This window comes from Anomalospiza imberbis, chromosome 1, assembly GCF_031753505.1.
Source record: "Anomalospiza imberbis isolate Cuckoo-Finch-1a 21T00152 chromosome 1, ASM3175350v1, whole genome shotgun sequence".
In the NCBI taxonomy this organism is placed as follows: domain Eukaryota; kingdom Metazoa; phylum Chordata; class Aves; order Passeriformes; family Viduidae; genus Anomalospiza; species Anomalospiza imberbis.
In genome coordinates, this window is record NC_089681.1 from 148,200,820 (window position 1) to 148,226,743 (window position 25,924).

The following is a 25,924-nucleotide window of genomic DNA, read 5'->3' on the forward strand; positions in this document are numbered from 1 at the left end:
ACAGTTAAGCATTTGAAACACAAATGCACCATTCAGGAGCAGCAGATAAATATTCAGACGCGTTCATTAGGAGGTTGAGGCTGTCTCTCAAATAAACAGGCAGGTACAAAATAGCAGCCTGAATACTCCAATTACGCCAACATTACATCAGTGCCGATGCTCCCGGCTCTTAGAGTGGGAGGGGGAGAAGGGGAGAGGGTGAGGAGGAGGAGAGCAGTGGGGAAAGCGTGTGTGGGAAATATATATATATATATATATATATTTTTTTTTTTTTTTTTTTATTTGCCTTAAATTTTGTTTTATGTAACCAGTGTTTGGATTCTCCTCCACGGAAGGTTTAACCCCCGGGGGATGGGAAGCTCTCCTGTGGCACCGAGCTCCTCGCGGCTCCTCTGCCTGCCGTGGGCTTGCTCGGCCTGGCTCCCGGGGAAGACCCCCCACACTGGGGAGAGCGGGGCCTGGCCCCCTGCCCGCGGCCCTAAACCCACCCTGCAGAGCCCCGGGCAGCGAGGGCCGGCCGTGGATCAGCGCAAAGCAAAACAGCGCCGAGCCCAAAAGCTACAAAGCCTTTGGAGCTCAAGTGCTGCAGCTGAGTGGAAAAACAACATCGCAGCGCCCTGAGCCCCCCGCGATCCGCCTTTGTCCCCTGCGAGTCCCTGCCCCACGGCTGCGATGTGGCTCTGCGACAAGGGGACGCTGAGCAGAGGGGTGCGGGTGGTTGGTGCCGAGTCCTGGCGTGGGGCCGTGGGGATGCTCAGGGACAGTGGGGTGTCCCCAGCCCCAAGGACAGCCACACTTCTGGGGGTGACATGTCACCTGGGTGGGGACAGGAACCACCCTGCCTCACGCACGCTGCAGCGGGACACATCACGAGCCCTGCTGTGGGCCTGGGGATACTCAGGGACAATGGGGTGTCCCCAGCCCCAAGGACAGCCACACTTCTGGGGGTGACATGTCACCTGGGTGGGGACAGGAACCACCCTGCCTCACGCACGCTGCAGCGGGACACATCACGAGCCCTGCTGTGGGCCTGGGGATACTCGGGGACAATGGGGACAGCGACACTTCTGGGGCTGTCATGTGTCACCTGAGCGGGAGCAGGCACCGCCCTACGCCATGCGCTCCGTAGGAAATGCGCTGCTCCCGCCACACACAAGCCCTGCTCAGGGACAGTGGGGCGCCCCCAACCCCAAGGACAGCCACACTTTTGGGGTGACATGCGCCACCTGGGGGAGCGGGGCAGACCGCTCGGGAGGGCGCAGCACTTCTCACCCCACACAAACTCCTGCGCGGGCCGGAGGGGCTGCCCAGGGCTGTCCCCCCCCCCGCCCTGGGGACCGCCGCACTTTGGGGGCGCCCTGGGTCCCCGCGGGGCGGTGCCAGGCGCGGCCTTTCCCCGCTCCCGCCGCGCGGGGGCGCGCCGCTCCCCTCACGGCGCGGGAGCGCGCACCGGGGCGGCGCGGCGCGGCGCGGCGTGCGTGCGTGTGCGCGCCCCCCGTGTGCCGAATCTGCGGGCGCCGCCCCCGTGCGGAAAGTGCCGCGCCGCACCCGCGCCGCGCTTTACCCCGGCCGCGATTTCATCATGCGGGGGGCGGGCGCCGCTCCGCCCGCTCCTCCTCCTCATGCCGCTTCCCCGTAGCGTCCTGCCCGCCCTGCTGCGCCGCCTCGCCCGCCCGCTCCGCTCCGCCGCCCCCCCCGCCATGGACGGCCCGCAGGCCGAGGCGCTGCTGGCGCCGCTCCGGAACGCGGTGCGGCAGCAGGTAACGCGGCCCGGCCCGGAGGGGCTCGGGGGTGTCGCCCGGGGGTCGGGCGGGCTGTGGGAGGTGCCCCCCGGCCCCTCCGGGGGTTGCCCGCCCTGCGGAGGGGTCTTGGCGCATCCCCCCCGGGCGCTGCGGCGGCTCCGGCTCCGGGCACTGCGCGGCCTGGAGGGGCCCCACGGGTGTCCCCCTGGGTGTCCCCACGGGTGTCCCCCTGGGTGTCCCCATGGGTGTCCCCACGGGTGTCCCCACGGGTGTCCCCCTGGGTGTCCCTGCCCAGGGGTGGTCCCTCGGGCACAGGCGGTGCGGGAGGGTAGCTCGTGCGGGTTTCCCCTCATGGCTCTTTGCCCTCGCCGCGGTGCCGGAGCTGCCTGGCAGGGCTGGATCTGTGCGTCAGCCTACCTGGGTGTCCCCTCCCGGGCTGGCTGTGCCGGGCTGGCCCTCGCTGTGCCCTGCCTTAGGCCCCTCCTCGTGTCTGCCGTGTAGAACAGCCCCCTCGTCCCTTCGGGGTCCCCTTAGAGCTGAGTTTGTGCCGTGTTCCGGCGGTAAATGACGTCCTTTGGAGTTGCATATTTGCCTGATGCAGTAAGGGATGGTAATTCCTTTGCATATTTTCCATTTCATCATCTAGTTAATCCAGGTGGGTGATGCGTCCTTTTAGCTGGGGCTGCATCGCGTTGTCTTCCCATCTCCCTCTTTTTACCTTTATCATCCTTCTTACCAAAGAAGGATTTGCTTGTATTGTCATTTCCTAAATAAATCTTGACACTCTGGCTGTGTACGGTAATGGACCTTGTGGAGTTCCTTCTCCTCTCTTCACCACCTGCCAGACCTGTGCCTGTGTGTTCCCTATGTGCCTCCTTTAAGTGGCTGAATCCATATTCTTCTCCTCAGCTGCGCACAGAGCTATGCGTGTGTCCCTTGTATTGGCAGATTTGTGCATGTGTTTCCCCATTAAATGAGTGGATTTATGGCCCTCTAATTATGCCAGCACTTCAGTGAGTTTTTATTATGAATCACTGTACAGCATAATGCCTTGGCAAGAGAGCTGCTTGTAAATAAAGCAATGATCTCCAGAACCAGCCAATTTATTTCGTTTAAAATCCTGGGTGCTGTCATTTCCCTGTGAATACCAAGGCACCCCCTTTTTCAGAGGTTGAAACTGGGGTGTGGGGCACCAAGGGAAAAATAAACTATAGTCCAACTGGGGCCACACACACTGTGCTGTACAACTGGCTGTAGTAACTCCCGGAGATATTTGCACAGGAGGAGAGGGAGGGGATAACAAAGATCGGGGTGGCTGATGCCTCTGGATGCAGGAGTCTGTGTCTGGCAGCTCCAGGAGAAGTGGTTTAATTAAACCTAAGGGACTCAGCCTATGGAGAGGGAGCAGCCTATCTTCCTGCAGCAGTGCCTGATGCAATAAGCTGCCGTGATCCAGGGGTGGATCCCTCCCTGCTTTGCTGGTCTGTGGGACAAAGCTGCAGCAAAATTTGCCACATCGAGTGCTGCTGTGCACTCCTCCTCTTGGGCAGGGCTGGAGATCGGAGCTTTAATTGGATTGAGTCCTGTCAGCAGGCGTAATTATTTGCTTCAGTTGTGTTGTTGTTTTTTTTTTTCCCTTCTCCTTGCGGATGTCTGAGCACTCTTACTTATAGGTCAAGACAAAGAGTTGCTGTGTGCTGCTTTTGGATGCTCAGCAATGAGCAGGGTGAGGGCTCTGTTGAGTCAGCAGGAGCTGCTTTGCTGCTGCCTTGATGTTTTTCCTCTGCCGACCCCCCTGGCTCAACAAAGGCAATTTGGACTTAACTACTGTAAAAGAAAAAAACACCAGATCAGATCCCTCCCTCTGCCACGTTTCCCAGGAATGGCAGTTGCAGTCCTCAGCCCCAGACTGAAACTTTCACGTTTTTGTTTAAGTAGTTAAGAGGAAGGAAACAGCAGATTTGTTCTGTTCGTGTAGCTGATGGGGTTAATCCTGACAGGATTCTTATTTTTCCTTCTTTTCATTGTGTGTGTTTTAATGCAGTCCTTGGAGACATCCTTTTATTAATAAAATGTGCTTTTGAACCCCTCAGTCTCTGGAGCACTTTCATCTTTTCTAATCTGATTACAGAATGGCAATCTGTGTATTCTCTTCTCTTTGCTTTCTCAGTTACCTGTAATGTATTTGTCAGGAAAGTTCAGAATTTAGGAAAAAAAGATGGTATTGTGGAAATGTTGTAATCTCTGTGGATTGTGGGAGTGTTTTCCTTTATTTTTTTTCTGCTCAAGATATGCAAGGTGCAAGAAAAATGCTGAACTTGGAGTATCCCATTTTTAGAACATCTCACTGGGGCAGCTTTGGCATCACTGTGCCATTTCCTCCAGCACCTTTGTCCTTCTCAGTAATTCAAGCTAGATCTTGGTTTTGCTGAAGAAGAGTAGACTCAAAGGAACACTTTAAGTTCATTTATCTCCAGGAGCAAGCTGGGCTTGACAGCTGAGGATCATGTTCATAAAAGAGCCCTTTTGGGTGTGTAGGGATTGAGTATTTCCCTGGGCTGAAAGGGGAGAACCATCCCCAGAGGGCAGAGACCTCTGTGGAATTGCAACAAGGTGGTGGTGGTTTGACTCAGGTCAAGACCTGCTGTAAGCCCACTGCAGGGTTTTGCTGCTCTGAAATATTTAGGCTTTGGGGTTTTTTTAAGGGTATTTTTATTTTGTTGTTGACTTTGTTGTATCTCTAAGTTACAGAACAGGTTTTAAAAATTATAACAATTTTCACTCAAAATTAAACGTTTTCTTTGCTTAGACATTGGGCTGCAAATATCTGTCTTTTGTGAGACTTCCTTCTGAAAATTTGTGTCCTTACTGGCCAGTTTTGATCAGGTAGAACAAAGGAAAAGAAGTCTGAAATAGGTTTTGAAGAAAAGGGAAGGGGTGGAAGGAAGAGAAGCCTTGTAGAAGGAGAGGGAGAACACAAAGCCTGTGTTCACCATCTGAGAATCCACTTAGTGCATCCTCAAAGACAGAAACCAGGAATTTGTGGAAATGTGATGTACATAGAGGAATATAATACCACATGGAGATTGAATAGCAGGTCTGTGGTTTAACACTTGTGTGGGGTGGTTGAATTTCCCTAATGAAGTCTGCTCTGCTAACTCTTAGAAAGTGTGTTTCTCACTTGCAGCCTCTGGAGACCTGTGTGCAGGCTGGACAGAAATCTCCTTTTGGATTGCCAGGGGAGCTGGAAGAAAGAGAGAACTCATCTGTGGCAAAGAATGAATCTATAATGTTCTTTTTCCCCTAGGGAGAGCTGGTGAGGAAGCTGAAGGAAGAGAAAGCTCCCCAGGTGGACATAGACAGAGCTGTAGCAGAGCTCAAAGCTCGGAAGAGGGTCCTAGAAGCAAAGGTGAGTCTGGAAGTTAAATTCTGAGCTCCACAGTTTTGTCTGAAAAGCCTTGAAATCTCTTCTTGATTCTTTATTGCGGGTTTGGTCTAAACAGTCCTAGACTGAATCACTTCTGAAGTAGTTTTTACACATTTCCAGCTAGTGGCAATTTCATTCTTTACCTGTTACACTAATTTCTTTTAGCATTAAATCAGTGTGGAAACAAATACATATGAATTCTGGTTGCCCAGTAGTCAAAGCTGAAATTGAGTGTATATTCACTAATCTTTGTTTGCTATATAGATTTTTTGTGTGCAGAGTCAAAGCACATGCTGTTCACTGTGGTGAATTTTCAGATTCTTTGTGCATTCAAATTCCCTGTCTGTCATAGAATGTGTTTATTTAGAAACCACCCATTTTGCTACAGTAACAAAGTTTTTCTAGGTATTTCAAATAACCTGTAGTTATTCTGAGCCTTAGAAGTGAAATTGTATTCCCTTTTTTCAATACAGCCAAGCTCTGAAGTCTTTGTGCAAATTAAATGATGGAACTTGAAGTTTCTTGTCTTTAGATCAATAAAGAAGTAAAATACACTTTCTTATCCTGTGAGCTTCCCTCCCCTTCCTAGACTGAAACAACAAAAAGAAACTCTTGAAGCTTAAAAACAGTCACTTGTGCAGATTCACACAGGTTCTTTCTAATTTCTATTTGATGTAAACATGATTGTAGTTGTGCCTGGGTGGTACTCTTAAAAATAAATGAACTAATGAGTAAATACACCTACAGCACTTCTTACAGCTGCTTGACTGAGAATGTGAGTTCACCTGAACTGAAACCCATTGACCCTGTTTGTCCCACAGGGTCACGTGAGATGAACAGGTGCTGCTCTCTGCCTTGTGGCTGCCTGTTTACATACACTGAGCCCAAGAAAATGTCATTTTTATTCAGTATTCAGCGTAGGGACTGGGCTTTGAAGCCATTGCATGAAACCTGCATTGATAACTAGGTCATCCTGGAGGAAATACTATCTAGATGTTTTCCCAGTTTTGTGAATCAACCCTCAGAAGCTTGGGGGGATGTCAGAAGGCAGGTCCTGGTGTCCCTGTGGATGTCAGCAGGCAGGTGAGGGGTCTTGGAGTCCCTGTGGATGTCAGCAGGCAGGTTTGGAGTCCTGGTGTCCCTGTGGATGTCAGCAGGCAGGTTTGGAGTCCTGGTGTCCCTGTGGATGTCACCAGGCAGATTTGGAGTCCTGGTGTCCCTGTGGATGTCACCAGGCAGATTTGGAGTCCTGGTGTCCCTGTGGGTGTCACCAGGCAGGTGAGGGGTCCTGGTGTCCCTGTGGATGTCAGCAGGCAGGTTTGGGGTCCTGGAGTCCCTGTGGATGTCAGCAGGCAGGTTTGGAGTCCTAGTGTCCCTGTGGATGTCAGCAGGCAGGTGAGGGGTCCTGTTGTCCCTGTGGGTGTCAGCAGGCAGGTGAGGGGTCCTGTTGTCCCTGTGGGTGTCAGCAGGCAGGTGAGGGGTCCTGGAGTCCCTGCGGATGTCACCAGGCAGGTGAGGGGTCCTGTTGTCCCTGTGGATGTCAGCAGGCAGGTTTGGCGTTCTGGTATCCCTGTGAGCCCCACCTCTGTGTTGGGGGGTGCCTGTAGGATGTAGTGGGGAGGTTTCTTAGCACTTAGACAACTTGTGTGGGCTGTCAGTGCAAGGGTGACCTTGCAAATGCAGCGTCTGCCCTTGGGAGAGCGGCACTCCAGTACTGGGAGTGTTTCTCTCCTGATGCTGTTCCCAGCAAGGATCACAGTCCCTTCCACCTTTGGGGAAAGGCAGCAGTGTTGGTTTTCAAGCCCTGAGGTTCCTACTTGAAGGGCAACCTAAATATTCAAAGCAGCTCTGAATGTGAAGCTGTGAGCAGGGTGGAACAGCTGAGTACACAGAGTACAGTGCTTTTAAAATTAGACCACGTTTATTTGTCATTATAGATGATAGAAAAGGGGAAGTTTAAAATACATGGACACACAATAATATTTGTTACCCAAAGGCTTTTCAGAATGACAGTCTGAGACACTAACTCTGCCTTAATGATCAAAACAACTGCCTTGAAGGTGATCTTTGAAGTCTGTTGACCTCACTAATGGATTAGATTGCAAAAATCACAGGTTTTCAGATAAAGTAGTGAGTCTGCTCTAAACATTGTCACAGTATCTTGTCAGGGCATTAAGTCACTCCAAGTTTTCTGAGTGCAGAGCTAAATTTTACAGATAGATTTTCCATGGATATTACCTAAAATCATCCATTTGGCAGAGCATGAGGATGATGATGCTTTTGATCTTCATAGTCAAAATTCTTTCATGTGAGGTGCACTTTATTGAAAGGTTTATATAGGCCAAGAGTTAGATGTGTACAGTCTGAGATGGTCACATAAAGCTCTTTTCATAGTCAGGAGAGGGAAGAAGGACAGAATTGGTTTTGAAATTGGCATTTTTTTTTGCAGTGATTGTGAAGAAAGCTGAAGATTACTTGCTCATGGAAAGTTAGGTCATGAGTCCACCTCAAGTGTCTGAAATGATGCTGCATTCAGACAAGGATGTTCATAATTCAGCACTTGAATCTCAGTGGGAAGATTCCTCTTTGGAAAATGAGGATGTTGACAGGATACCTTTTCTTCAAAGTGGTCTTTGCAGACTTTTCACTCACAGTGGTGAGTGAAGAGGATTTCTCCTCCTGCCAGAAACAGGAGCTAACTGGTTTTGTTTTGCCTGACTTACAGGAGCTGGCCTTACAGCCCAAAGATGATATTGTGGACAGAGTTAAGATGGAAGACACTCTTAAAAGGAGGTTTTTCTATGACCAAGCCTTTTCTATTTATGGAGGTACGGGTTTGAAGAAATGTACATTTTAATCCCTTTAGGCTAATGTTCTGGTCTTTCTAGCTGTGTGAAATGCTGCACTTTAGCAATGTCATATTAATGTGGCATACAAGAGGTTTTTTAAAGTTTGCTTTAAACTTTTCTGCTTGAGTCTGTAAACCTTTCAAAAATTCCCCCTTTCTGAAGTGTTTTGGTTGGGATGGGGCTCAATTTTTGTCTTGTGCTCTCTGAATAGAAATGAGTGGACTTTAGGATGCATGTCCTGAGCATTACATTGGTAGAAGATGGCTTATTTACTGAGGGTAGAGTGTTTGGGGCTTAAGGAGATCATCAATTTATTTATAACCATTCATCTCTACCTGAGCTTCTCTTGGCAAATTAGTCACAGAATATTCTGAGCTGGAAGGGACCCACAAGGATCATGGAGTCCAGCTTTTAAGTGAATTGCCCACAAGGAAACCAATAATGCTTAAACCCACTGTGAGCTTTAGAACCTGTTCCCTCAGTGAACTTTGCCAATGAACTTTATGGCACAGGTGAATAAATGTGGCTGTAAACCTCTTCAGATGGCTGATATGAGCAGCTCAGGAGGCAGCACAGTGCCTCTGTGGTTACTGCTCTTTCACCTTAGATACCAAATTAAACACTCTGAGTTGTTTTATTGGCTTTTTTTTAAATCTTTGCAACCACACTGGTGGTTTGCAGATATGTGTTATTTATTACTGACAATAACACTGCTTCAGCTTGTGCATGATCACTTCTTCTGTATTCAGATTCCTCCTTCACATAGATTGCTCCCACAAAACTTTCCACAAAACAGAATCCATTGGTGGAAAGAATGTGGTTTTTAGAGTTGTTGGTTGCAGGAGTTCATCAGTTTTAGATTCTGTCACTACCTGGTGCCTCAGTGCTCTGCAGCTGAACTGTGCCTCATGCTCATAAAATGAAACCAGCTGATAGAAATGCTGAGAAGGGAAGACATCTCCTCCAAACAGTGCAGTTTTGTACAATCTCACACTTCTTTTATAACTTTTCTCTTTGCAGGAGTCAGTGGTCTGTATGACTTTGGGCCTGTTGGGTGTGCTTTGAAGAACAACATCATCCAAGCATGGAGACATCACTTTATTCAGGAAGAGCAAATCCTGGAGATTGACTGCACCATGCTCACGCCTGAGCCGGTTCTAAAGTAAATATGGGTCTTTTTTTTTTTACCTGCAGCATGTAATTTCTGGTCATAGGTGTTTTTTACAGTGTTCTGTAAAATTATGCACAGGGATCTTGAGTCTGGGTCACCCAGTTTCACACCATATTTAGGTATCAGTGCACAGGTCAGTGTGAGAAGCTGTTGTTCCATAAGTCAGGGAAAGCAGTGGCACTCACATTTGAGAGTTCAAAGCCTCCTAGCAGTCCCCTTAGGTAAGAAATTGTCATTATTCCTTTTTCTAAAAGATTAAGAAGACAAGGAAAAGGGCAGAAGCTTTCATGCAGCTGAGATAGAAAATATTGGGGATATCTCCACCTGATTTACTGGTTACTCGTCACTACTGCAGCTGTGTCTAGTTTTGAACATGATGCAGTTCCTGAAGGCAGTAAGTGTCATCTTTGTGACACATGTTAAGATTTAGATGCATTGATACTTCCCACAGATCATATTTTCTGAGGGGTGATGCTGCTTAACATGACTCTGTAATCTGAAGCAGGCGTGAGCCTGCAGTTTTTGAAGGATTTCACTTTGACAAAGGTCTGTCCACTGGGATCACACAGACCTTGGGCTGTCTGGTGGCAGCTGTCACATTGTTTGGTGTCATCTCTTCTAGGACTTCTGGTCATGTAGACAAGTTTGCTGACTTCATGGTGAAAGATGTGAAAAATGGGGAATGTTTTCGTGCCGATCATCTCTTAAAAGGTTTGATTTTGTTCCAAGCTGGGAGAGCCTGGGGATTTCTTGCAGTGGTACAAGCACTGGGAAAGAGAATCTTTCTCAAGGAAAGCCTGCTGCTATAGCCAGTCTTTCATACTTGTGTTTGCAGTAATTAATAATATTATACCAAAAATCCTATAGGTTCTGTTAGAGTCTTAAGTGAGGTTCAGGATCTCTGGTGAAAACACAGTTGTGTCCCTTTTTATAAAACCCAGTGTCATCAGGCTGTGAAAGATTACTGTGTTGTCTAAGCCAAGGATTCCCTATATAACAAGATTCTTGTACTCCAGTGCATTCTGGTCTTAGTTTTCTTGAATTTCAGTTGCTTTTTTAAGTACTGAGAAACAATTGATTGATGCTGTGAGGGGTCAGAATATGTTTTTCCTGTGACAGGTCAATTATGTGGCAGTGGATGACTTTCATGTGTACCTTAGAAATAGACCTCAGCATTTCCTGATTTGCAAAGTCCTCTCACTTCTTCCCTCGTTACTAAAATCTATTTGGAAAAGCAAACCAAGAAAGTCACAGGAAGGAATCTCAGAAATAAGAAGCCTATTGGAAAACTTCATCATGTACAGCTCCACTGTGAATGAAAGGATTGTTTCACTCTGCTTAAGTGAATGGTACTCTCTGGTTTTTGAGCCTTTTCCTTTAAATTCAAGCATGCAGAACTATCTATATTGGCATTAAAGCAGTTTTCATTATATTCATTAAGAATTTTTTTTTTGTCAAAAAAAAACCAAACTCAGAAGAAGCCCATCCAACCTCTGCCTCCTTTGCTGAGCAGCCTCATCAGACAAGTGTGTTCTTGTGTTCTGCAGCCCCTCCCTGTGAACAGCCACCTGCTGTTACTGCCAAACTGAGCTGTTGCTGACTAAAAAGTCAAATTGATTTTTTCAAACAGAGTGGGAGAGCTTGGCATCACTGTGTGCCTTTGTGTGTCAGGGAGGATGTTGTGCTGTAACCTGGAATGCAGTCCAGCCCCACTGTACCAGCTCTGTACCTGCCTCTGTGAATAAAATCAGCCTTGCTGCTTGGGATCAGACATTTAATTTGTAGTCTGTGTAATAGAAAGCAAGAAAAGGACTACCACGGACTGCTTGGGTTTAAAGAAATAATATTGGAAAGGAACTGGATAAGAATGTGTTTTTTTCCCTATGGCACACCAGTGCAGTGAACTGTAGGTCACCACTGCCCTGAGGACAAGGCATTACCCTGGTGGACACTGTCAGGACAAGTTGTGGACATCACTTAACTCATGCTGGGGGATCCTCCTGAGCTCTTGTATTCTGGGGTCAGTGATGGAGTTGCAATCTAAACTCATGACCAACTTTCTTACAGCTCACCTGCAGAAACTGATGTCTGACAAGAAGTGCACAGCAGAGAAAAAGGCAGAAATGGAAAATGTTCTAACACAGGTGGGTGCTGCATGGGGAGGTGGCTGCTTCAGGGAGAGGGGTGTGTGATTGGAGTCCAGAGGCAGTGGCCCTTTTCTGTTCCTGAAGATGCTCTTTACCCCAGAGATCCTCTCAAATACAGACAATCTGATTGTTAATAAATACTCTGAGCTTGCTGGTGAACCACATCTCCCTGACTGTTTTGAAGATTTACTGCTGTTATATTAATGAATTTCTTGAGTGTTGGGTTGATAGGGCTGATGCTCAGTGTTGGAGTTAATTTGCTCTGTTTCATTTCATACCCTGGCAAAAAGCTTTTACATTTGTCAATCCCTTCTGTGGGATTGTCATACAAAGGAACTGAGAGGAATCACAAGTTTTGTCAGAGTTTCTTTGAGTCAGCTCAGCACTGATTTGCTTTGTTCTGAAATTGTCTCAGTGCTTTGAAGCACTAGAGATTTGTTCCTCTGTGTCTGGCACCCCACAAAGATTTTTCCTGTGTTTACCATGAGAATAGTTGGTGTTCAGTCTGACATTCCTGAACAACTGTACAAACATTTGCCTTTTTTTTTTTGTTTTATTTTGTTTTTAATGTTTGTTCTCATGACTTCTAGGATAAATGCTTCCAAAGCCATGCATTGAAGGAATGTTTCCTTCCAGAAAGAGAAACTTTTTTTGTCAGTGTTTTGCATCACTGAGCAGCTGTCATTAGGTTTTCCACACTACAACACTGAACTTTGACAATCCTTTGGGGAAATCTCTCTGTTAATAGAGTATTTTTGTATCCTGTTTTTGGATTTTTTTCCTGATCTATGAAAGATCATGACAACTAGAAATTCAGAACAGCTTTGAAAGGGCATCTAATGCATAACTTGAATATTATGTTTCAAGCAACAGACGAAAAAGAAATGAATGCAGACAAAGCCCTGCAGAAATTTTAGCTTTCTTCTCTCTCATTGCTGTATTTTTTTTGCTCCCAACACAGCTCCCCATGTTTTAGCTGAATCTGTTCGAAAGGATCTGTTCTGGTGGGTGGTGGTGCAGTCCCAATGACTTTCCTTGTGCTTTACACCCACTCTTAAGCTCAGACCTCCTGTGGTATGACTAAATCCCAGACCTATTGCTAAAATGGGTTTGCAAATGTGCAAAGTGTATTCTTCTATCACTGGTTCAAACTTTAGATTGCTTGAAAATTTAGGTTAGAAGGGAATATTTTGGGCAGGTGATTCAGAGCTGTAGATCACGCTCAGTAAAAGATAAAGAGGACATTCATTCCTGTTACCTTGTCTAGTAATGAAAATAATTCTCTTGTGTTTTGGTATTAGTTGGACAATTATGGCCAGCAAGAGCTTGCAGATCTCTTTGTGAACTACAATGTGAAGTCCCCTGTCACTGGGAATGACCTGTCCCCTCCTGTTTCTTTCAATCTGATGTTCAAGACCTCCATTGGGCCTGGAGGAAATATGCCTGGGTAGGTGCTAATTTCATTCTGCTCACAGTCTCCTTGATTTAGAGATGATTTGGAATAAAAATGGAATCTCTAGAGTAGCCTTCCCCTGCCTCTCAGTCCCAGCCTCCTGTAGCACATCAGCATTCCTTGGAATCTTGGGGAAAGGCAGGAAAATAAGGGGCTGTTGGAGAATCATGAAAATACTTGGAGCACCCAAAATATAGATGCCAGCTGTGCCCTTGCTGGTTGGAGTAGTTTTCATAAAGTTAATGCTGGTCTCCAATTGTCAGTGACTTCATGGCTGTAAAAAACCTATTTCAGGATACCTGTTTGAGGAAGGAGGTGAAGTTTTTGCCCGTTCAGTCTATTGCTTAATTGGTTTTATTGCCTGGAATTAAAAGTCTCAAGAGAAAAACTTTCACCTCTAAGTTTCGTAACAACTTTGGCTCTCTCCCTGCTTTCCCCACCCTTAAATCTTCCTGATTTTTCCTCTCCTCCATCTCTTTTCAGCTATCTGAGGCCAGAAACTGCACAGGGAATATTCCTCAACTTCAAACGTCTGCTGGAGTTTAACCAAGGCAAATTGCCTTTTGCTGCTGCCCAGATTGGAAATTCCTTCAGGAATGAAATCTCACCCCGCTCCGGCCTTATCAGAGTGAGGTACTGGCAACTTCCTCTTTCAGCAGGAGGGTACCTGGGAGCAGGGAGCATCTTCCTTTGGTGCCAGGGTTTGTGCAGCATTGTTTCACTTTAGTGCTTCCAGAGGAATCCTGGTTATGTGCCTGCTGAGTCTCAGGCTTTACAGATGAATTCACAGTTTAGGTTTTAAGTACAGAATTCTAAGATTGGCTTGGGAGAAGTAGAATCTCTGAAATAATTGTTGTATTAGAGGTAAACTCAGTTTCACTGACAGAATTTGGCTTCCGTCATAGTCTAAAAGAATCATGTCCAAGGTAGCTGTGTTCTCTACAGGGTTTTGCTTATTTAATTATGTTTGTGCAATTTGCTTTGAAACTGAAATCAAAACCTGCTGCACCTTGCAGCAATATTTCCTTGTCTCAGTCCTGCAGATTCTGCAGCTCTACAGCTTGCTCCAGAGAGGAAGCTGGGAGATAACCTGACTCAGGACCAGTGTTTGTGTTGCAAGATCAGTCAAGCTGGAAAGCTCAGGGTTATTGGGAATTACTTTCAGTTCTATCTTTGGATAAAAGTGATTATTGCCTTTCACTAGGGATAATCTCTGATTTTAAATTGATCTATCCTAATTGGAAGTCTCTTCCATGTAATTTGGAACAAGAGCTGCCATGCACAGGCAGTACATTTTGTAAACTTGGTAATTGATTATTTTGTGGTGCTATAAATGTCACTTAGAGGCCGTGGCATCCTCAGCACAGACGGGACTCAGGAATTTCCTCAGTCCTCCTGTTCTGTTTTGCTCATCTGGAAATGAGAACTTCCCTCATTGAAATCATCTTCAGTCAAATATAAATGATATGCTTGTGGCACATTTATTGGAGACTGTTATTATGCAATCACAGGAAATTACACCCTGATGGTTGTGATTTACAGTTAATGATTACCTAGAGCTTTTTTAAAGGTTGTTGATAACGAGCTAATTCAGTGGAAAGTGATTTCAAGCAAGAAGGCTCAGAATCAATCTCTGAGTAAAGATATATTAAAGACAAGTTCTTAAAACAGAATTCATGCCATTGCTGTATGCAGCAGTATCATTATCTTCAGGAAATTACCACCTCACCTGGTTATTTTTGGCACCTCTGACATGAGTTAAAGCTACTGATTTAATCAGCAGACCCTGTAAGGAACAACTGCTACTAATATGGGCATCACAGCAGTCTGGAAAAACTTTAGAGAACTGCTGGAAGTACTTCCAAGGTGGTGTTCTCTGCTCTGATTCACAGTAGTGTTAACCACGGCCTGGAGAGCTCTAGATGAATTTGTAGAAAGTTTTGTTAGGAATTTGAAGATGAAACTAAATCCAGTGATGAGACTGGTTCATGTTCCAGTCTGCCCCTTGTCCTGGCTGGCTCTGCCTATGATTTTAAATTAACTGGCTTGCTGTGAGAAGCTGAAGCACACTGGTTTATTAGGCTCTAATGCATCAAATATTTAATGCGTGTGTGTTTGTTTGCATTCACTAGGGAATTCACCATGGCAGAAATTGAGCACTTTGTGGACCCCAGTGAGAAAAACCACCCCAAGTTTCAGAACGTGGCAGATCTCAACATCCTCCTGTACTCAGCCAAGGCCCAGGTCAGCGGGCAGTCTGCGCACGTCATGCGGCTGGGAGACGCTGTCCAGCAGGTAACCTTCCTCCTGCAGGCACACCCAGCCTGCTCCCTGCTCTGTTGCTCTCAAGGCTGGGTTGCAAACTGGCTTTTTAAGATCAGGGCTCTGAGTGATGTGTCTGTCCAGTCCTGTGTTGGTCTGAACACACGTAGTGCTGGTGGAATATTCTGAATCCAGGACTGAGGGCACGGATCACTGGGCTTACACAAAGTTTGTGCTGTGTTGCTGCCAGCTGGGGTTTGCTCCCAGATTTATGAGTAATTTCTCTTCAGTGGATCAGTAAGACTGAGATCTAGGCCTGGCCCTTGCTACCAGAAGAGTACAAGTGGTGCTGGGAGAGGGATTGGAAGTTAAACTTCACACTTAGCTAGTGAAGAGGGACAGTAAGGAATATTAATACAAGCTGGGAATCTCATATTCAGCTGCTGATCCCTATGAGTATGTGGCTTGCACAATTAGATGAATCACTACCTGATTAATCTAATTATGAATGGGTTGATTTACCAACCTCCCCCACCCCATTTCCTCCAACCCCCAAATGTAAAAAATCCCCAAAAACCACCAAAATACTGCCTTTAAAAAACATAAACAAAGCAAAAAATCCCCAAAACAAGAGCCAAAAAAATTAAAAAGAACACCACCCCTCTGTTGTACTGCAGCTGTGAACTGCAGGGTGCAGCTGTTGTAATGCCAGTGACTGCACTGCTGCATGCAGTGAGATGTTTACAAGTAGGTGATCCTCAGAGCCAGTGGGTGATGAGTCCTGGAGTAACAGTAACTCACTGTTTGATCAGATGGAGATGGTGCCAGTGGCACGAGGTGAATTTGATGAGATGTAACAGCTTCAGGGGAGACAGAACTTAACCACGAGCTCTATCTGTAACATGTCAGGTTGCCTGTGGAAGTTCAACAGATCATGACTTTGCTTCCTTAGGAATTCACGTGGGTGTTTTCTTCCTGCTTTTTCTCCCTGCAGGGTGTGATCAATAACTCTGTTCTCGGCTACTTCATCGGCAGAATCTACCTCTTCCTCACAAAGGTCGGCGTGTCCCCGGAGAAGCTGCGCTTCCGACAGCACATGGAGAATGAGATGGCTCATTATGCCTGTGACTGCTGGGATGCAGAGTCCAAAACCTCCTATGTAAGTGGGCAAAGTGCAAACAGCAAGGGGAACCCCTGTCAGATCTGGTTTATTTCTGGCTTTTTTAAGTTAGGGCTGTGAGTCTGATGCATCTGTCCGGCTCCATGTTGGTCTGAACACACGTGGTGCAGTTGAAATATTCTGAATCCAGGACCAAGGGGCAGCTCAGCTCACTGCACAAAGTTTCTGAACTGTTCATGCTGCTTTGGTAGGTACAGGCTTCTTTGCTGGAGCCTGAAGTAGCCTGGGGACACTTCACTGGTCAAATTTCGTCTGGAGTTAAAGGAAACTGAGTCCTGGTGCTTTCCAAAGACTGTAACCTCTGTAAAAGCAGTGGGGAAAGATTTGTTTTGCTGGAGGTGTTATTTCAGGGCAGATTGCTTCCTGCTTGAATGCTTGCTCTTCCTTTCCCTCTTCCATGCTGTGAGAAATGAGTTCACTCCTGCCAGTGCAGACAGCTGGTACTGGAAGAAAAATTCCTCAAGGATTTGTTATCATCTTCCTGCTGAGTCATTAAGAGCTTTTTCATTCAAGCCTTGATGAGTGCCTTTTTTTCCACTTGTGTCTTGTTGGTTGGATTTAGACTCATCACTAGTGATGTTTTGTTACAGCATGTTAGAGGAATAGCAGCCAGTAAAATTCTACCAAACTGAAGATTAAAAAAAAACCCCAAACCTCCTGCAGCTCAAATGAGTGATTTGTCTTCATATAGAAAAGGCCTGGAAAAGTGACTGAAGGAATGGCTTCCTCTGGATGTCCATAGCTGACCTCCACAAGTTTACAGCCTATCTTTCCAGCCAGCCCAAAACTGGACATGGTGTGGGCCACACCATGTAAATAAGATTATTCAGCTTTGCAAGCCTTGTCATGATAATCAGGACAATGCTCACAGAGCAGGGTGTCCAACAGGCTAACCCAGGAGTGAGCACAGCAATCCCAGGGGTGTGGGAACACCTTGGGAGCTGGACCGTGCTCTGGTTTGTTACTTAACTGACCAAAAATGTTTGTATCAGCTTGCAGTGCTCAGTTGTAAGAAGGGAAGTGGTCTGAGTAGCTTAAAATCCATTCTATAAATTTACTGCATACAGTGGTGTGGGTTAAGGGATTTAAAGATCCACCCCACCTCCCTTGGGCAGGGACAACTTCTACTATCCCGTGTTGCTCCAAGCCCCATCCTAACCTGCCTTGAACTTCCAGGGATGGGGCAGCCACAGCTTCTCTGGGCAACCTGTGCTAGGGCCTCAGCACCCTCACAGGGAGGAATTTCTTATTAATGTCCAATCTAAACCTGCCATTCCCCCTTGTACTGTCACTCCATGTCCTTGTCCAAAGTCCTTCTCCAGCTCTTGGAGCCCCTTTAGGCACTGGAGGAGCCTTCTCTTCTCCAGGTTGAACAGCCACATGAACATGTATTCTGTGTTTTCTTAGAAGTAACTGCAACACCCTAATAGCCTAATTTCTGTAAAATCCTCCAAAATACCCTGGAACACCAAGATTGTCAAGCACAGGGATTTTTATTGTTGACATGCCTTTTCTGACACCTTGCTGTATCACTCCAGCTTGGAAAACCACACAACATCTGGCTGTCTGTACATCCCACACTGATGTGACAGTGAGTGGGAAGCAGCTGCTGAGCCTTGTCTTACATGGGATTGTCAGGAAATCCAGAGGGAGGTTATATTTGCTGCTTCACCAATCCAGTGTGAACGATACTGGGAGATTGCTCCTTGCCATACATGCTGAAATACTGAATTAAGAGCTTCCCTTGCTGGTGATTTGTGTTGTAGCAGCTCCTAAGCCATGCTTTTGGCCATTCCAGTGTGGTTGATTCCCTGCTGTGTGTCCCATGGCCAAGTAGAGCCCTGGGGACATGATGCCTTGTGTGGCTGTGGCATGTGAGTGATAGGACTGTGTGCTCTGGCCCCAGCCCGAGCTGTTGGCACAGGGCTGTGCTCTGCCAAGCCATGTGGAAAAGCTGGCCCTGAACACAGACACTGGGTAGATGACTGATCATTTCCTCTGGAAACAAATGGACTCACTCAAATGAGGGAGCAACTGGTGAGGGAGGGCTGCTTATTGTAACAGAGCTAATTATGTAGAAAAAACAGTCATGGGAGCAGGGAGGGCTTAAGGGTGAATAAACATATTTGATGGTTAAGTGAGTTGGTGAAAGCTTCCAGTTTTGTTTTTTCAGGGTTGGATTGAGATCGTTGGCTGTGCTGATCGTTCCTGCTATGACCTATCCTGCCATGCCCGTGCCACCAAAGTTCCTCTCATAGCTGAGAAGCATCTCAAAGAACCTATATCCTTTCAGAATAAAGCAGCTTCTCCTCAAGTGGAAAGGGATTGGACAGGGAGATGTCTTGAAGATCTGCACAGCTCTATTTCAAGTTACATCTGTATATTTAACAGGGAAACCTACAACTACAGGCCAGCATGACTTTGGGAAGTGACCTGGAAAGAATTATTGAGCATTTATTACTCCTTTCCTCTCTTGGAGGGAAGTTCCTTCATCCAGTAGTGGAGGAGATGTCTTTGTGTTGTGTAGCAATTAACTTTGACATAATGAAGGAACCAGGCCCTGCTTTCTGTCCTCACAAGCTCCTTAACAGCCTTGTACAGAACAGTCAACATTGTTCAGTTTGAGGCAAATAAGGGAGCCATTGGCAAAGCTTACAAGAAGGATGCCAAGGTGGTGATGGAATACCTTTCCATGTGTGACGAGTGCTACATCAGCGAGATGGAGCAGCTGCTCAACGAGAAAGGGTGAGCTCTGTGTGTGTGCTACCTTCCTCTGACATCCTGATGTGGGCTCCAAAGGGCTGCTGCATTTATTTGAGCCACCTCAAACCAGTTTCCTTGTGAGAGCAGGCTGTGTGGGTCATCTGAGATATTTGAGTGCTCTCCCCAGGCATTGGTGGTCACAGGCTGCTTTTACAGCCTTTGGTTTACTGTGGCAGGGATTTGTATGATTTTCTTTGACCTGCCTTCCTGACAACATATGCAGGAACTGAAAATACGACAAGTCTTTACAGTTGTCAGATTTGGCTGAAGCAGGCCAACAGCTCTCTGTGTTAGGGGAAAGCTAATCGTGCAGTAACAAAAAAAAATAAACTTAATTTCCTGCTTGAAATGGTACAAGATGTAGGATAAATGAATACATTACAGAATGGTAACACATCTTTCTTTTTTTCTCTGAGCTAAAATGTATTTCTTTCACATCTCTATGAATGTGAGAGTGTAGAAAATAACAGTAACACTCAAAATGGGCAGAGAAATTATTGCAGAGAAGAAACTTAATCCATCCAGAATCTCCCTGAAATGGTTCAGTAGATGAGTTACAAGAAACATCCCTGGTTTTATTGATAGTCCAGTGCCTGCTTTGTGTGCCTCCCTTTTTTTCTTTGGTGTATAGGCGTCATCCTGAGAATTTCCCAATTGACTTTGCTTCAGGCTGTTAACCACAGCAAAGTTCACTGTGATTATGAAAATGGTTGCTTTTAATGTACATGTAGTAATTTTATTATTAATGCAAATTTCTTTTAATGGGTATGCTACATGTTTGTTTCATCTCTGGGGTTTTCCCTGGCTTCTGTCATCCCACTCTCAGAGTCAACCAAATGATGCAATTAAGGAAATAAAACTTGTTTGTTTATTGCTGTAGCTTTTAAATGACTTCTTTTTCCTTTGCAGGGAATTCACTGTTGAAACTGAAGGGAAAACTTTTCTATTAACAAAGGACATGGTTACTGTGAAGAGATTTCAGAAAACATTACATGGTAAAGTTGATTCTTTGTTGTTTGATCATCATCAGAATACACTTGGAGTATGAACTTTATTGGTAGCATTGTCCTGTTAATGTTGTAACACAGCATAGGAATAATGCCAAATGTAATTTCCTTGAAATTTAAGAGTAAGAAGGCTTTTGGAAAGTCAGTGACTGCATCTCCACAGAGCTTTTGTTCTGATACAGGAAAGGGGGCTAGAAGGAAACTTTCCAAAATGCATGGATTTAGTTTCTCAGAGAAGCCAGAGAAAGGGCCCCGAGTTGTTTTCTACAGCCTAAATATGTCCTGTACATGAGCTAAGTCCAAATCTCTATTTCAGGTATTTGTATTTAGAGCAGAAATGTTTAATCTTTTATTCCATGTACTCATCTACACATAACCAGAACTTCTGAGCAGAAAGACCATCAGCAACCTTTTTCTTGTCTAAACACATTCTTAATGGTGATGTGTGCTATTTTGTGTTCCAGTGGAAGAAATCATCCCAAATGTCATTGAGCCCTCGTTTGGCATTGGAAGGATCATGTACACAGTGTTTGAGCACACATTCCGCATCCGGGAAGGAGACGAGCAGAGAACGGTGAGTGCCCCTGAGGCTGGGCCAGCTGCAGGCACCTGCCCTCCCCTGACATCCAGGGAAAGGGCTCCAAGAGCACTGCACAATGCCCAGTAGAGATGGGAAAGCCCAGCTGGGCTGTGGCATTGCTGGTTTTGCCAGAGTGCATGTCATTTTTACATGAGAGCGTTCTGGGGCCATGTGTGCATGAGGCACTTGCTGGATTCCTGGCAGGGGGGTGGGAAATTCCTCCTTCTGGATGCACATTGGACAGTGCTCCATTGCTCAGAGAAAGGCATATCTTCAGTGTTTAATTTCCTTTCTGGCTGCTGCTTTTCCTGGAATCATACTTCTGTGCAGCAGGATGGACAATGGACTGTTTGCTCATTCCCCTGTGAAATTCAGCCTTCTCTGGTTCTGAACACCCCTAAAACCTTGGCCTGAAGCTTTGTTGTAGCAGGGGTCAGAGGGAAGTGTGTGTTACAGACAGAGCATCCTCCAGCCAGTGCCCAGGTGTGGTGCTCTGTGCCATTGCTGGTGGCCCATGAGAAGCTGGCTGGAAACTTGGTGCTGCTTCCTGCTCATTGTTCCTGGCTCCTGGACTGTGTTCATTAAAAAGAAATATAACATTAAAAAAGTGCTTCTTTGTGTCGCTGGGTGTCACAGGATGTGGTACATTCATGACTGGGGGAACAAGGTTCTGGAGCCCAGAGTTAGGACACAGCTGACTTTGAATCTCAAACTGCTCCTGAAGTATAAAATACTGGGTTTACCTTCCTTCTAGTACCCATTTACTTCCCATCTAGCCTGGGCTGCTTTATATTGTGCTGTATCTCACATGCATTGCTTCTGTGTCTTTTATACCTTGGTGATTGCCAGGAAAGATTTTATTAGTTTTCCCTCACTTCTGGCACATTTTTATTTTCTGAGTGTGCCTGTGAAGGGTTCTAAAAACCTTTTTGCTGCATATGCTCCACATGTGTGGAGTCTCAAACAGGAAGTTTGGTTTACACCGTGCCTAAAACTAAATCTCCTGGAAAGACACCTCCACCCTTAATTTTTCTTTAATTCAGCTGAGGTTCAATTTCTTTAGGAGGGCTCTAATAGACCCATTCTGGTGGGAGGTAACATTTAACAGCTGTCAGGAGATAAGGGGGAATGGAGGCTGAAGACAACCAGTCCTGATCCAGTGGTGTGAGATGTCACTGCTGATGTCCTAGAGTAGGCCAGAGACTCCCCTGGAGCACTCACTCTGCCTCCAGCCTCAGTCAGAGCTTATTCTCACCTCCTAAGAGTCTCATCTGACCACTAAAGTTGTATTTATTTACTTGTGCTTTTCCTTTTTTCCACAGTACTTCAGCTTCCCAGCTGTTGTAGCACCGTTCAAGTGCTCTGTTCTTCCTCTGAGCCAGAATCAGGAATTCATGCCTTTTGTCAAGGAATTATGTAAGTGTGTTAAGCACTTTGGGTCTGATGGGGCTGTGCACTGGGAAGAGAGGGCTCTCAAAATAACATTGGGATCATGTGGCTCTCCAAAGTGCACAGGGAGAGTTGTTGACCTGAACCAGATGCGTATCCACAAGCTTTGGGTATCCATCAAACTCTTCAGCTGTGCTCAAAAACCCCACCACCATGACCATCCCTGTGTTGGTTTGGAGTATAAAAGACATTGGTTTGTTTTCCTTTTGTGTCAAAAATAAATCTTTCCCACTGCTTAGGAGAAGCTGGAGCAGTGGGGGTTTTGGTTTTGTTATTAAAGTTTACTTTGCTTTTATTGGCCACCTAATTTATTGAATCTGTCCCACAGCTGCTGAGCCTGCAACCATTCTGCCAAGCTGGCCACTGGTGGTAGGCATCATGGGGAAAGATAGGGGCCATAAAACTGATCAGATGAAGGGTAGGAACAGGGGTTGCATGTCAGACAGTGCCTTTTGCTGTCAGCACCAGTTCTGCCTGGGACTTGGTCTCCCTGCTCTGGATGTGCCCTGCACACTGAGGCTGGGGTTTGGAGTTGAAGCAGAGTCATGGCATTGATGACAAGGGGAAAAACGTGGTGACTTTGCTATTGGAGTGAGTGGTAGTGCAATGTGGAGAACTGGGAGAGCAGGGTGGGTTTGACCCTGTGATCCTACAAAGAATGGAACACTGGATGTTCTGTCAGAGTAAAACTGGGGCTCTGAGATGCTGCTTGCACCAGGGACAGGCAGTGCCTCATGGGCTGGTGCCTAGAGAGGCTGACCTGGAACAGAGGCTAGACAGAGTTAAAGGAATAAAGTAGGGATTTATTAAAGGCCCTTCAAAGGATACACCTTGGGCAGTACAAGAGGTGGGCTGTGGTTCTGCCCACAGTGGACATAAGATGGACTCTGGGTCACGAGTTTTCATACTTTTATAAGTTTTGGTCCATTTCCATATTGGGGTTAATTGCTCAATTACAGCTTCAGGTTATGCAGTCCCATCCTCCCAGTTTGCTCTCCTCAATTCACTGTTTGGACTTTCTGAGTCTGAAGCTGCAATGGTGTCCCTGGTTCTCAGGCTGGAAAAGGATTGTTTTGTCTGACTGAACTGTGAGGAGAACTTGCTAACACTTTATATGAAGTTCAGAGTCACACACTAAGGCAGTACAGAATCTGGAAAACACAAAAGCTAAAACTTACGGCATCAGGGGTGCGGGGAGCCGGTGCTGGGGACGTGTGACCATCCCTGCTCTGTTCCTGCAGCCGAAGCACTGACCAGGAACGGGATCTCCCACAAGGTGGATGATGCAGCGGGCTCCATCGGCCGGCGCTACGCCCGCACGGATGAGATCGGCGTGGCCTTCGGCATCACCATCGACTTTGACACCGTGAACCGCACCCCGCACACGGCCACGCTGCGCGACCGCGACTCCATGCGCCAGATCCGCGCCGAGGTGAGCGCAGCACACAGCTCACACAATTCACAGAGTCACAGAATTCCCAGAATGACCAGCTTGGAAGAGACCTTCAAGATCATCGAGTCCAACCCAGCCCCAACACCTCAACTCAACCCTGGCACCCAGTGCCACATCCAGGCTTTGTTAAACACACCCAGGGATGGTGACTCCACCACCTCCCCGGGCAGCCATTCCAGAACTTTATCACCCTTTCTGTGAAAAACTTTTTCCTGATATCCAAGCTGTATTTCCCTTGGTGCAACTTGAGGCCATGTCCTCTGGTTCTGTCAGTTCCTGGAGAAGGAGCCCAAGCCCACCTGAGCACAGCCACCTTTCAGGAGCTGTGGAGAGTGATGAGGTCACCCCTGAGTCTCCTTTTCCCCAGGCTGAGCACCCCCAGCTCCCTCAGCTGTTCCTCACAGGGTTTGTGTTCCCAGCCCCTCTCCAGCCTCGTTGCCTCCTCTGGACGCGCTCAAGCATCCCAAGGTCCTTCCCAAACTGAGGGACCAGAGCTGGGCACAGCACTCGAGGTGTGCCCTCACCAGTGCTGAGTACAGCACATGGGGCTTTGGGGGCTGTCACAGCCAGGGGTGCTCCTTTTGGCCTTGGGGACAACATCCCCTGCTGATCCTGATCTGTCACTAATCCTTGTGGGGGCTGCCTCCAGCTCTGTAGCAATGTAGCTGTTGTGGAAATCCCCAGGAACAGATCCCAGTCAGACAGAAGATGCTGGCACAGCAGATAAAGTGAGCAGAAGCTTTTGTTTTTCTTGCATGCAGAGGTGTTGATTGTACCTGAAAGCCATGCCTTGTGCTGATTGCAGTGCTCTTCAAAGTGGCTCTTTCCAAGAGAAGGCTGCTGAGTTAAAGCATTGACTTTAAAGCATTGATACAACTTTTGGGTTGTGTCTGGCTTTCAAAGGCTGGGCTCCTTGTAATCCACAGGCACCAAGAGGCAGAATACTGGGGTTTGCCTTGCAGCTGGTGTTGCCTGTGCAGCACCACAGGAGCTGATGAACCACTGCCCCAAAGCTGCGTGTGCCCTAAGCACACTCTGCCAGTGTGGCTGCAGTGCAGACTGGAATAGCAAAAACCTCCCTGAGGTGGGCTCTGCCTCTGCTCAGAGCTGTGGATCTGCAGTCTTGGGAGGTTTTCAGGTTTTTCATTTGTCCCTGATGCTCTTTTCTCCCTGGCCTTCACCCCAGGCACAGGAGGAGATGGTGCTCACCTGTGAGGCTGAGTTGCAGCTCCACAGAAGGACCTGCAGTGCCTGGGGCTGCTGAGCTGGCTGGAGTTTGGCTGGCTGTAACAGGCAGTGCCAGTTCCTCAGGGCACCCTTCTGTCTCTCTGGCATCTGGGTGACTTCTCACTGCCAACCAGCAGTCTTTGCTATCCTTCAGTTTCTGCACATTTTCAGCTTTCTGGCTGATCCTTTGCACCATGACAGTGTGCTGTGAGGAGCAGAGAAAAGGCAACTTGCAGCCTCTTTGGTGCTGGTCTTACAGTAGGTGGGGCCTGGCTGAATCCTGGCTTACAGCATCTTTTGGATGTGTGTAGTTTTTTTTTTCCCTTCCCAAATTGTAGCACAACATTACCTTGCTTTGGTCAGCCATTTCCCTCCTGGGTCACCCTAATAAATGATAATCTAAGGTGTCCTAATTAATGGCTTTCTCCCAAAAAATTATCTTCCAGAAGATATTTTGTACCTGTTTAATTGCTGATGTAAAAATTGCCCATGTCCCCAAATATCCAGCTTGATTTTGGTGACTTTGTGTTTCTTATGTCTTTGTGGCTTTTCCTGCAGATCTCTGAACTTCCTGGCATCATCCGGGACCTGGCCAATGGTTATCTCACCTGGGCTGATGTTGAGGCAAAGTATCCACAATTTGAGGGACAAGAGACTGGCAAAAAGGACACAATAGAGGAATAAAGAAAAGGACCTGAAGTAAAATCCTGTCAAAATGTCCCCTTTTTACTGTTCATGTTAATATGAAATAAACTTACCATTATTCAAAGCTGCATTGTTTGTGCACACAGGGACTATTTGGGTATTTTTTGCTTTTCCTCAATTGCTGACCAGATTTAACTTTAAAAACTGAAATAATTGCAGCCCGAGCTGAAGGTGTTACAAATAAAACCACCATTGTATATGCCTGCCTCTCTGTGTTCCTGCAGCCTTGTGCTTTGTTTAGAAGTGCCCCTTTTTTCTCTCATTTTTGCCCTCCTGCTCAGGGCTGTGGGTGTTACAGGTTCATGCACAGGCTTTCATCTGGGTTTGGATCACTCTGGACTCTGATGGAAGATGGTCCCAGGAGCATGGGCTGTGTTTGTGATGGGGTGATCCCAGTGCCAGTCCTCTTCTCTATTGCCAGTCCTCTTTTCTCCACTGTGGTTCAAGCAGCCACCTCAAGGGATGGGTTCAGTGCTTTTTTTTGGCTGCAGGTGTTTAATACCTGTATT

At 46.7% G+C, this 25,924-nt stretch overlaps 1 protein-coding gene across 1 annotated transcript; it reads left to right on the plus strand.

Annotated features, from left to right (window-relative positions):
- Positions 1-1,536: 1,536 nt before the first annotated feature.
- On the plus strand, positions 1,537-25,614 carry GARS1 (glycyl-tRNA synthetase 1). The gene is made up of 17 exons (XM_068175615.1): positions 1,537-1,760; positions 5,050-5,151; positions 7,895-7,997; positions 9,039-9,180; positions 9,812-9,900; positions 11,257-11,333; positions 12,638-12,783; positions 13,273-13,422; positions 14,922-15,084; positions 16,046-16,210; positions 18,405-18,517; positions 18,836-18,976; positions 19,904-19,989; positions 20,466-20,575; positions 21,904-21,997; positions 23,272-23,462; positions 25,269-25,614. The coding sequence occupies exons 1-17, from the start codon at positions 1,623-1,625 to the stop codon at positions 25,392-25,394; spliced, it is 2,136 nt and encodes a 711-aa protein (XP_068031716.1). The 5' UTR covers positions 1,537-1,622; the 3' UTR covers positions 25,395-25,614.
- The last annotated feature ends 310 nt before the right edge of the window (positions 25,615-25,924 follow it).

Bases quoted from the DNA above. Each gene is read 5' to 3' on its own strand.
- GARS1 (XM_068175615.1), top strand. From the start codon at position 1,623: ATGCCGCTTCCCCGTAGCGTCCTGCCCGCCCTGCTGCGCCGCCTCGCC. The intron at 1,761-5,049 runs GTAACGCGGCCC...TTTTTCCCCTAG, and splicing joins GGAACGCGGTGCGGCAGCAG to GGAGAGCTGGTGAGGAAGCT. The intron at 12,784-13,272 runs GTAGGTGCTAAT...ATCTCTTTTCAG, and splicing joins CCTGGAGGAAATATGCCTGG to CTATCTGAGGCCAGAAACTG.